At 64.1% G+C, this 11,206-nt stretch overlaps 2 protein-coding genes across 4 annotated transcripts; one reads left to right on the top strand and one right to left on the bottom strand.

Moving 5' to 3' along the window:
* The first annotated feature begins 466 nt into the window (after positions 1-466).
* Positions 467-2,844, top strand: WDR55 (WD repeat domain 55). Of its 2 annotated transcripts, none has more exons than XM_054217315.1 (7): positions 467-693; positions 790-890; positions 970-1,057; positions 1,180-1,359; positions 1,463-1,562; positions 1,655-1,824; positions 2,460-2,844. In XM_054217315.1, the coding sequence occupies exons 1-7, from the start codon at positions 488-490 to the stop codon at positions 2,773-2,775; spliced, it is 1,161 nt and encodes a 386-aa protein (XP_054073290.1). In that variant the 5' UTR covers positions 467-487; the 3' UTR covers positions 2,776-2,844. The 2 variants fall into 2 exon arrangements, with proteins under 2 accessions (XP_054073290.1, XP_054073291.1); XM_054217316.1 differs by having other exon boundaries at positions 551-693; positions 990-1,057.
* A 4,170-nt stretch (positions 2,845-7,014) lies between these two features.
* DND1 (DND microRNA-mediated repression inhibitor 1) lies at positions 7,015-10,751 on the bottom strand. 2 transcript variants are annotated; one of them, XM_054217766.1, is made up of 4 exons: positions 9,708-10,747; positions 9,125-9,586; positions 8,026-8,424; positions 7,023-7,734 (listed from the first exon to the last, which is right to left on the bottom strand). In XM_054217766.1, exons 1-4 carry the CDS (start codon positions 9,823-9,825, stop codon positions 7,718-7,720), a joined length of 996 nt encoding a protein of 331 aa, XP_054073741.1. In that variant the 5' UTR covers positions 9,826-10,747; the 3' UTR covers positions 7,023-7,717. The 2 variants fall into 2 exon arrangements, with proteins under 2 accessions (XP_054073740.1, XP_054073741.1); XM_054217765.1 differs by having other exon boundaries at positions 7,015-8,424; positions 9,708-10,751.
* Positions 10,752-11,206: the final 455 nt, after the last annotated feature.

Genomic DNA, 11,206 nt, shown 5'->3' with positions numbered 1-11,206 from the left:
AAGCAGGGGGAGGTTGTGGGTGGCCCCTGGCTGGGCTGGGGCACTGGGCAGGACCTCGGGATCCCCAGCCCTTGAAGGGGCATGAAGTAACAGCTGGTCCCTGGCCACCCCGACTCCGCCGGAACGCAGGGAAGGAGCCCACGGTGCCCATCAGGGAGCCTGCGGGGGCTCTCGCTACCGAGCGGCTGAAAAACAGCGAAATAAACCGCGGCGGGAGGGAAAAAAAGTTCTGGAGCATGGGAATTCCCGCCGAAACCGTCCCAGGGTGGCCCACGGGATTGGAACCCCTCGGGGGCGAGACACAATACGGACGTGATACGCCGAAGTAAGCGCTGGGCTATAACCAGCCCGCCGGTGGCTACCCCGCGGCGCGCTACCGGAGGAGCGCTGTCGGGGCGGGGTATGCAAATGAGGCGCTGTATGTAAATGAGGGGGCGGGGGATATGCAAACGAGCCCTCCCGCGCCTGCGCCCAGCGCGGAGCCGCCATGGCGGCGCCGGGGGAGGTGTGCGGGCGTGGGGGCAGCGCGGCCCCGGCCTCACCGGCCCCGCCGTCCCCCTCCCAGGGCTGCTCGGAGCCGCGGCTGCGGGACACCCCCGAGGACATCTGCTTCGAGGCGACGGCCAACGCCATCGCCCTGCACCCAGCCCGGCCCCTGCTGGCGGCGGGGGACGTGGACGGCGATGTCTACCTGTGAGTGAGGGGCCGCGGCGGGGCGGGGGGGGGTGGCCGGGCACCGGCCGCGGGGCTGCCGCCGACCCCGGCTAGCCCCCGACCCGCTGCCGGCAGGTACTCGTACTCCTGCACGCAAGGGGAGAACCGGCAGCTCTGGTCGTCGGGACATCACCTCAAGTCGTGCCGGGACGTGGCCTTCTCCCAGGACGGGCAGAGTGAGCGCGGGGCGAGGGGGGGAACGCGGGGGGCGCCGGGGGGCGCCGGGGCGGGGGCGCGCTGAGGCGGCTCCTCCAGAGCTCCTCACTGTGTCCAAGGATAAATCCATCCACGTCTTGACGGTGGAGGAGGGACGGCTGGAAACACGCTTCCCCAAGGCCCACGGGTAGGTCTGCGGGGGCGGCCTGGTCCGGGGGGGGGACGTCCCTGCCGGGGTGACACAGCCCGGCTGGCCTTGTCCCCAGCGTGGGCCGTGACCGCACCGGCGCGGGGCTGGGGTCTCCGCAGCTCGGCCCTCAACTGCGTGCTGCCCATCGACACCCACCTCTTCGCCACGGGCGACGACGACGGGGGGCTGAAGGTGTGGGACCTGCGCAAAGGGGACGCCGTCTTGGAGGCCCGGCAGCAGGAGGAGTACATCAGCGCCATGGCCGTGGACGGGAACGGGAAGATCCTGCTGACCGCCAGGTGCCGGGGGGCTCCGTGGGTCGGGCTGCCCCATGCTCGCACAGGGAGCTGCGGGAAGCGCCGTGTCCCCGTGCTCACCGCATGCCCCTTCCATCTCCTGCAGCGGCGACGGCACCCTGGGCGTCTTCAACGTGAAGAGGCGGCGCTTTGACCTGCTCTCGGAGCCGCAGAACGGGGACCTGACATCTGTCGTGCTGCTGAAGGTTGGCGCTGGGCCCTGCTGCGGAGCAGGATCCCGGATCCCTCTCCATGCTTCTTGTCCTGCCTCTGCCTTACTGTCCTCCATCTTGCCCAGAGAGGGAAGAAAGTGGCGTGTGGCTCCAGTGAAGGCACCATCTACCTCTTCAACTGGGACGGCTTCGGGGCCGCCAGCGACCGCTTCGCTCTGAGGGCCGAGTCCGTTGACTGCATGGTCCCCATCACAGACAGCATCGTATGCGTGGGGTCCCTGGACGGAGTCATCAGGTCGGGGGCAGGGGATGGGGTGGGGTAGAATGAGGTGGGACGGGATGAGGTAGGATGGGGTGGGATAGGATGGGACAGGACGGGATGGGATGGGATAGGATAAGGTGACATGAGGTGGGGTGGGATGGGATGAGATGGGACAGGGTGGCATGAGGTATAGGGTGGGATGGGATAAGGTGACATGAGGTGGGGTGGGGTGGGATGTGATGGGATAGGGTGGCATGAGGTATAGGGTGGGATGGGATAAGGTGACATGAGGTGGGGTGGGATAGGACAGGATGGGATGGGGTGGGGTGAGATGAGGTGGGGTGTGATGGGATGGGACGGGACAGGATGGGGTGAGATGAGGTGGGATGGGACAGGATGGGATGGGATAAGGTGAGGTGGGGTGGGACGGGATGGGGTGGGATGAGGTGGGATGGAATGATGTAGGGTGGGATGGGATGGGATGGGATAAGGTGAGATGAGGTGGGGCAGGATGGGATGAGATGAGGTGGGGTGGGATGGGACAGGATGGGATGGGGAGGGTGCGGGACACGATCAGCCTTGGTTAGGAGCAAGGGGAGGGAGGGCACACCGGGCTTGTGGTGGTCCAGGGCTCTGCCTCCCTGACAGGGGCCCCCCGTGTCCCCCAGGGCGGTGAATGTCCTGCCCAACCGGGTGCTGGGCTGCGTCGGGCAGCACGTGGGGGAGCCCATCGAGCAACTGGCGGTGGCCCCGGGGGGGCAGCTCTTGGCCAGCTGCGCCCATGACCAGAAGGTGAAGTTCTGGGACATCTCGGCCCTGGGGGGGCTGGTGGTGGACGACTACCGCAAGAAGAAGAAGAAGGGGGTGCCGCTGCGGGCTCTCAGCGGCAAGGCGGCGGGCAGCGGGGCCGATTTCTTCGCCGACCTGCGGGACGAGGCCGAGCCGGAGGCAGCAGCGGGGAGCGACAGCGACGACAGTGACTGAGGGGCCGGGACCCCAGGATGGGGGGGAGGTCGGGGACGGTGTGGCTGAGGGTCACTGGTGGGGACGGGGTGTCTCTGAGATGGGGGGACCTGGCGGCTGGGTCCCGGGGTGGTGGGGGGGGGGGCAGTCCTTGGTGGGGACGACTTGGGTAGGGGGAGCCTGGAGAGGGGGACGGGGGTTGAAGGACTGAGGGTCTCTGGTTGTGTGGGGTCCAGGGATGTGGGGATGTGGCCGAGGGTCCCTGGTGGGTGGGGAGGGGGTGGCACTGAGATGGGGGGGGGGGGTCACTGGTTGGGGGGGGGGAGGGGGGGCACAGACATAGGGGGAGGTGGCTGAGGGTCCCTGGTGAAGGGGTTTGGGGAGAGGGTGATGACTGAGGATCCCTGGTGGATGGGGAGGGACGGACTGAGATGGTGGGGGGGGACATGGCTGGGGGTCCCTGGTGGAGGGGCTTTGGTGAGGGTGATAATGGAGGATCCCCGATGGATCGGAAGTGGGGGGGGTCCCTGAGATGGGGGAGGGGGGCTCCCTGGTTAGGAGAGGAGCGGGGCAGAGATGTGGGGGATACGGCTGGGGGTCTCTGGTGGAAGGGCTTGGGGGGGCTGAGATGTGGGGGACACGGCTGGGGGGGTCCCTGGTGGGGATGCAGCCCTGGGACTAGGGCGGGGGGGGGTTGCTAATGTATTTGGGAGTCCTGGGGACTGGGGCAGGAGAGGGAGGTGGCGTCGTGGGGTCCTGCGTGTTCCTGAGGGTCCGTCCCTTTCCCGAGGGCTGCCTGGCTGCAGGGTGCCTGCAATGCAGGTGTGTTAATTAAATTAAGACATTGACTCTATTAAAAATAAACCCAGTGCCTTTCAGTTCCTGCTGCCTTGTGCCCGTGGTTTGGCTTCTCCCCCTTGGCACCCCCTGGCGCCTGCCTCGCGGGGCTCTGGGGACAGTGGGGACGGAGGGGTGGCTCTGGGGACAGCACTCGGCGTAGTGGCAGGGGGATGTCACAGACCGGCAGGGGTTGGAAGGGACCTCTGGAGATCACCCAGTCCAGCCCCCTGCCAGAGCAGGGTCACCCAGAGCAGGTGGCACAGGAACGTGTCCGGGCGGGTTTGGAATGTCCCCAGAGACGGAGACTCCCCCACCTCTCTGGGCAGCCTGGGCCAGGGCTCTGCCACCCTCAAAGTAGTTTTTCCTCATGTTGAGATGGAATTTCCCATCTTCCAGTTTGTGCCCGTTGCCCCTTGTCCTGTCCCCGGGCACCACTGAGAAGAGCCTGGCCCCGTCCTCTTGCCCCCGGCCCTTTAGCTCTTGCTGAGCAGTGATGAGATCCCCTCTCAGCCTGCTCTCCTCCAGGAGGAACAGCCCCAGGGCTCTCAGCCTTTCCTCGGCACAGAGATGCTCCAGGCCCTCGTCATCGTCGTGGCCTCCGCTGGACTCTCTCCAGCAGCTCCCTGTCCTTCTGGAACTGGGGAGCCCAGAACTGGACCCAGTGCTCCAGACGTGGCCTCCCTGGGACAGAGCGGAGGGGGAGGATGACTTCCCTCCACCTGCTGGCCATGCTCTTTTTTAATGCACCCCAGGAGACCACTGGCTGCTGCCTTGGCCACAAGGGCACAAGAAGGTCCTTGGGCGCTGAGTGGCAGAGCGGTGGGTGCCAGTGGGCCCCTGCTGGGATGGGTGGCCTGGGGGAGGCTGCGGGCAGCATGGACACCTGCAGGCTGGGTGACATCTGCCCCATGGAGTGGCCCTGGCCATCTGCAGTGCTGTCCCCTGACAGCCACCAGCTGCCCCACACCTCACCCTTGAACAGTGGGGAGCCAGATGTGCCCAGCTGTTGGGCATCTGCAGGTAAGCAAGGCTCTGGGTGCTACAAAGGGGTCACCGCCAGCACCCAGCTCTCCTGCCCTTTCGCCTTCCCTCGCAGCCCGGCCCTGGGTGGCACTGACCACCTTCTTGACCCAGCCAAGAGCCACACGGTTGACCGACTTGGAGAAGAGCACGATGCTGGTACAAGCAGCTGTGAGCATCCAGCAGCTCTTCGATGCCACCACCGAGTCCAACCTGTCCTGATGCCAACAGGAGGCAGGGACCCTGGGAGACCATGGGTTGGGGGTGGCCCATATTTCTCACTGGTGGCTGATGGGCAGCATGGACCAGGAGAAGGGCATGTGGGGCTGCAGCATCGCATGCCATCTTGTGTCCTGTTGAGGTCCCGACTTGAAGACCCCTGACTGTGTCTTCCTTGGTGGCAATGAGATGCCTGTGGGGCAAAAGGCCATTGAAACCCTCACGGTCACCTATGTGTACTGGGTGCCCAAACCTCAACATGTGGTCCTCAGGACTCTCCAAGCTGGTACATGCCTCCATCCCCCATCTCGCACAGATGTGGTTGAGGATCCCACACACTGATGTTGTCCAGACCGCCATCATGTTTCTGGCTCGGAGGATCAGCAGCACCAACTACATCAGCACCCCAGGTGAGGTGACCAGGGCCAACATGGAGGAAGCAGTCCATGCCATCGGTACAGACCAGCGCATCAGCAACCACTTCCCCGAGAGCAGTGTGGGTGTGTCTTGCACCCTCTGTCCCCATCAGTGAGCTGCGCTCAGGCTGTCCCTGCAGCTCTATCCTGGGAAGCACAAGGAAGGTCCCTGGTCCACCCCAGCATCCAGCCTGGGACACCAGTTAGCCTGGTGGGACCGTTTGCCTGATCAACTTAGTGGCCTTCTATGATGAAGTGACAACGTCAGTGGACAAGGGAAGAGCTACCGACGTCACCTGTCTGGACTTCTGTAAAGCCTTTGATACGGCATCCCCCAACATCTTTCTCTCTCAATTGGAGAGATGTGGATTTGATGGATGGACTGGTCGGTGGATGAAGAACTGGCTGGATGGTTGCATCCAGAGGGTAGCGGTCAATGGCTCAACGTCCAGATGGAGATCAGTGATGAATGGTGTCCCTCAGGGGTCCGTACTGGGACCAGTACTGTTCGCTATCTTCACCAATGACATAGAGAGTGGGATCAAGGGCACCCTCAGCACCTTTGCAGGTTGGACCAAGCTGAGTGGTACGGTTGACATGCCCGAGGGAGGGGATGTCATCCAGGGGGACCTGGAGAAGGTAGAGAAATGGGCCCATGTGAATCTCATGAGGTTCAACAAGGCCAAGTGCAGGGTCCTGCACCTGGGTCAGGGCAACCCCAGGTATCAACACAGGCTGGGGCATGGAGAGCAGCCCTGGCCTTGTTGACCCTCATGAGGTTCAGACCAACATCTATGGCCTCAGGGTGAAGAATGAGCAGATTATGCAGGACCTGCTCCAATCCATCAACACAGGTAGGGCCAACGCACACCTGGGGTGGATGGGACCACAAGCCACTGGTGCTCCCCAGCATCAAGGCTTGGAGCAGGTGGCTGATGCCACCCCAGGCCTGGCACTTGTGTCCCTGGGAGCATCTTTCTGCTGTGACTGTGCTGGTTTCCATCTTGCTTGCTCTCCATTGCCCACTGGTGCTCCACGTGGAAGGACAGGTTGGACTTGGTGTTGGGACTGAAGCTCTCCTGGATGCTATCCTCCTGAGACCTTGCTCAGCCCGGTCTCCATTGCCTCAGACCCCTATGAGACCTGTGTCAACACCCGTGCCATCATCACCTGCACATAAACATCTTCAAGGTAAGATGCTCCAGCCTTGGCTGTGGTAGCCTTGGGGCATCCACTAGGGCTAGCCTTGGTAGCCTTGGGACATCAGCTCTGCTCGTTCCCTTCAGCTTCTTCAACTTCCTCAGCTCTGATGTGCCCCATGGAGTGTCTACCTCACAATTGCCTCCACCCTGTCTGCCACCAGAATTTCACCTCGGTAGAGCCCCTTGGCCCTCGTGGTCCAAAATGTGGGGACACTGGTGAGCACAAAAAGGCGTTGGAGGCCACTGAGGGACCTTTGCACAGAAGGGATGAGAAGAGCTCTGTACTTCAGGCACCCAAGTGTGCCCTGAAACACACTTGGAAACCACTCGTAGACCACCTGGCACGCTCAAAGGCACTCAGAGGCCCCAGAGGAGAGCAGAAAGGTGCTACGATGACCCAGAGTTGCACCCAAAGGCAGTCAAAGACCTCTGAGGGCTCATCAAGAGGCGCTCGGAGGAGCCTGGGCCCACACCAGGAGGCACTCGAGAAGACCCCGGTGAGAAGCTTGGAGAACACAGGCTTCCTGGTGCGGATGGAGAAATGAGATGATGGATGGATGGATGCGCTGAGATGGTGCTGGCCGGGCAGGGAGCTGAGGACGCAGCAGCAAAACATGACATGACATAGCCGGTGCTTTCCAGGCTACTTTAATACCAAGTGAACAGCACGCAGCCGGACCTCCTGGGCCCGCGGAATCATTCATAGGCAGCCGGTAACCCTCGGCTGCTGCCCCACAGCACAAACAGCCCTGCACCTCCCAGCACCCGCAGACACTCCCCTCGTTAAAAAGCAGCTCCACCACCCCATGGGACATCCCCTGCTCACCAAGACCATCCCCGCGTATGGCCCTGTTCTCACTGGAGGCCATTCCTCAAGGACCAGGCATGGCAGATGTGGCCATGCACCATCCCCTGGTGAGCCCAGGCCAGCCCCAAGGTCCCCTCGGCAACACCAGCACTCTCCAAGGAGCTGCTTCTTCTCCCAAGACCTGCGCTGGGGCCCCTCCACCACAGAAGAACAACACAAACCAACTTAAAAGAAGCCAAACTCGGCTACGCCCCCGAAAAACAGAACCGTCCCCAAAGGCCAGCCGGGGACAGGGCAGCTGTCACGGACCAGGCCAGCAGCCCCATCCTCCAGAGCCGGCTCTCGAAACAAACCCAAACAAACTCAAAGCAAAGCTGGAACAGGCCCGGGTCCCCAGCGGGGCTCGCGCGCCGCTCCTGCGGTTGAGGTTCAACTCGTGGCTGGGGCAGAAGGGCTGGCTACGTCAGCGGGCACCCTGCGGCAGAGAGGACAGCATGGGGCTCTGCGCGGTGCTGCGGGGAGCAGCACCCCAAAACCCCCTCCCCTTGTCTCCTCCGCTTCCAACCAGGAATCCCACCCGGAGCTCAGAGCCACCGGGGCCACACTGGCGGGGGGGGGGGGGGGGCAAGGGGTGACAGTGATTCAGCCCTGCCAGGCTGGGTCCCCCCCCCCAACCCCAGACGTACCGCCGCTTCGCGCTCCCAGGAGAAGCTCCAAGACTTTGGGAAAGGCAGGGGGTTGGCACGGACGCCCTGCAAGGACTCACCTAGCAGCCGGAGAACCTGCAGAGCCACCGCCACCTTCGCCTCCTCATGGCCGCTCCTGCCTGGTCCAGCCGGACGGACCCACGTGAACCCACTGAAAGGCACCGGGCACCCCGGGATCACCACCCGGCACCAGAACCGCAGCCACCCGTTGGGGTTCGCCTGGATGCACTTGGTGAGGAAGAGGGGGGCGCCCAGGTACCGCCTCTGGCACAGGGCGTTCAGGCAGTCCAGCGCGTCGCGCAGCACCGGGGGCAGGGGAGCTGGCTTGGGGACCCCCAGGCGCTTGCCCCCTTGCACCCGGCTGGACGGCGGCTTCTCCTCGCCCGACTGCAGCTTCTGCTTCAGACTGGGGTTCAGCCAGTCCACCCTTACCTCCAACCCGCTGAGCCTTGTGCTCCCTAGGAGAGACCGACAGGAGATGCTCAGGCGCCAGCCCTCCGGCATCACCCCATCCCGTCCCCCAGCATGTGGCACAGCGATCCCCGTGGGTGGCGCGGCACTGACCCACAGCATCCTTCCCCCGCCTCCACCACCCCTCCGCCTCCACCACCTGGAGCTTCTCCAGCTCCTCTTGCCACCGAGGTGGGCTTGGGGCTGCCAAAGCTCTGGGGATTTTAGGGGCCGCCTGCCTTTAGGGACAGGAGCAAAAGATGTCAAAGCCAAATGCTTCTCAGCCGGGGCAGAAACAAGTACAAATCAGGACTTTGGAGGTTCCAGCTGGATGTCTAGGAAATGCATCCCATCGGAGGGTAGTGCAACCACGGGACGGGGCACTGAGGGGTAGGGCATCTCCATCGGGAGGATTTAATAACTTGGCCAAAGCTCTGTCTGCCCTGGACTGGTACTGGTGATGCTCCTGTTCTGAGCAGGCAGTGCCTGAAGACCTCCAGCAGCCCCTTCACCCCACCGCCACCAGGTCTGCACAAGGACTGCTGGAGGTCAGCCCCATTGAGGACAGATGGCCTCCCAGGGGACAACAGGGAGAGAACACGGGATGTCTCAAGCCTGAAGTCACCCCGCAGTTGAGCGTGGAGCTGGGATCAGTCCTTAGGGACACCGGGAAGACCAGCCCAAGCAGCACCCAGGCCTCCCACTTACCCTCCATCAGGGTCTTCTTGGCCATGGCAGCAGCCTGGTGCGAGCTGTACCTCAGCACAGCAAGCTGGGCCCGTTTTTTGCAGGGGCTGGCATACAGGGTGATGCTGAGGAATCCCTCCGTGACCTGCCGCAGCACGGCCTCCAGCTCCCGCCGGCTCACCGAGGCGGCCAGGCCGTCCATGCTCAGCTCGCACTTCTCCGTGCTCTTGCAGACCACGATGGCGCAGCCCTGCTGCACCTCGTAGTTGTTGAAGGCAGCAATGGCCTCCTTGGCGCCGCGCCGGTTGCTGTACTTGGCGTAGGCAAAGCCCCGGTTGAGCCCACTGAAGGTCATCATGAGGCGAAACTCGTAGAGCTTCCCCACGCTCTGGAAGAGCGGGATCAACACGTTCTCGTACATGTCCTGCGGCAGCTTCCCGATGAACACCTCTGTGCCGGCCGGCGGCGGGTCGCCCACCCAGCCTGTAGGCACACAAGAGACATGGTGGCCGTGGGTGAGACCCACCTTGCCTCCGTGCCCGACGGGCAACCTACGTGCCATGCTCCCAGGGCACCATGGCGCCGAGATGCTCTTCTCACCTACCTGGGGGGGGGGCACCGTATCGCCTCTGCCCATTGACCTGCACCAGGTCGATGCCGGTTTCTTTTGTCCAGGTAAGCAGCGCCATCTTATTGGCCTGGTTGATGCTGTTGGTCCACATCTGAGGAGGGAGGTGACGTTGGCACTTCTCTGGGCAAAGAGAAGCAACCTCCCAACTGGGAGCAACCCAACCCCATGAAGCAACTGCAGGGCCCAGCAGCAGCCAGCACGCGGAGGAGCAAATGCTGAACTTCTCTGGCCTCAGGAAACCTGAGGAGCCTCTCAACACTGCACATCCAAAGGACTACCCTGCTCACAGTCCAAGCCTGCTCCACATGACTGAGTCCAGCAACTTTGGTAGAGCAGAAGGACGCCAACGGTTCCTCTGGGGATGCCTGCGAGGGCTTGGAAAGCCAAGACACAGGCAGCCGTGCTGGCGCTGCAAGAGGGGGCTGGAGCACAGAGCCAAGGCGACCCATCACATCATGAGACCCCAGGCGGGCTGGGACCCTAAGACAGACAGCTGTCTTCTACCAGCACCTCCTCAGGCTTCAAGGAAGATCTGGAGCCACATGTTTGGCAACAGCATGAGGTTGTAGCTCATTCAAGTACTGCAAAGTCTCATTAGGGCCTCTGAAACCGTACACTGGGTGGGATTAACCCGAGCTCAGGCTCAGTGCAGCCTGGCTGCACCCTCCTCTGGTGCATCTCCAGGTGCATCCCCAGCTGGTGGCACCTCCAAGGGGTTTCCTCTTTCCCGAAGACTGGAAAACACCTTTGGATGCAGGCGGGGACCCATTTGGGAGAAACCTCTGCTGAGAGGACGCAGACGGGCCACCGCAAACCCTCCTGCCCGGCTCTTGGGTGCCGGCACCGGGCACCTCCTCGCCCCCCGCTACGGAGGGGGGTCCCGGGGCTCCTGGGCCAGGCGGGACCCGGCCCCTCCCCGGCAACCCCCGGCCGAGCAGGGCCGGGGGGGAGGGGCGCTCATCCTCACCCCCCGGGCCACCGTGGCCACCAGCCCACCGCGGGGGGGTCCCGGGCCGGGGATGGCACCGGGGACTCCCCGAGAGACACCAGCCCCCCCCCCCCACCCCCGCCCCGGCGTGAGCCGTGCCTCGCACCGGGGCTCCCCGCACCCCGCCGCCGCCCACCTCCGCCTCCATGGCCGCCGCTCGCCCCGCTCCTCCTCGCCGCCCCGACCGCGATCTGGAAAGTTCCACGGCTCCCGCTCCGCCCCCGGCCCCGCTCCGCCCCGGGGGGGGGCCGGAGCAGCGACCACCCCCCGCCCCGTCCCCGCCTTCCGCTCCCCCGGCAATTCCACGCGAAGAACCCGTGGATTTAGGAAAAACGAGGCGGTTTTGGGGGGGGACGGGATGGCGAGCGAGATGGGGGGGACAGCAGCGAGGGCACCCCCGAACCCCCCGCCTCGTTCCACCCGGGACCGGGGCAGGGAGAGCCCACCCAGGCTCAGGGGGAGCTTTGCAGGGGAGGCGGAGGCA

Source organism: Rissa tridactyla, chromosome 11, assembly GCF_028500815.1.
Source record: "Rissa tridactyla isolate bRisTri1 chromosome 11, bRisTri1.patW.cur.20221130, whole genome shotgun sequence".
Taxonomy (NCBI): domain Eukaryota; kingdom Metazoa; phylum Chordata; class Aves; order Charadriiformes; family Laridae; genus Rissa; species Rissa tridactyla.
This window is presented reverse-complemented; position numbering and strand designations above follow the sequence as displayed.

Bases quoted from the DNA above. Each gene is read 5' to 3' on its own strand.
- WDR55 (XM_054217315.1), top strand. From the start codon at position 488: ATGGCGGCGCCGGGGGAGGTGTGCGGGCGTGGGGGCAGCGCGGCCCCG. The intron at 694-789 runs GTGAGTGAGGGG...CGCTGCCGGCAG, and splicing joins GTGGACGGCGATGTCTACCT to GTACTCGTACTCCTGCACGC. The intron at 891-969 runs GTGAGCGCGGGG...CGGCTCCTCCAG, and splicing joins CTTCTCCCAGGACGGGCAGA to AGCTCCTCACTGTGTCCAAG.
- DND1 (XM_054217765.1), bottom strand. From the start codon at position 9,825: ATGTGGACCAACAGCATCAACCAGGCCAATAAGATGGCGCTGCTTACC. The intron at 9,587-9,707 runs GTAGGTGAGAAG...GTGTGCCTACAG, and splicing joins ATACGGTGCCCCCCCCCCAG to GCTGGGTGGGCGACCCGCCG. The intron at 8,425-9,124 runs GTAAGTGGGAGG...GGTCTCTCCTAG, and splicing joins CAAGAAGACCCTGATGGAGG to GGAGCACAAGGCTCAGCGGG.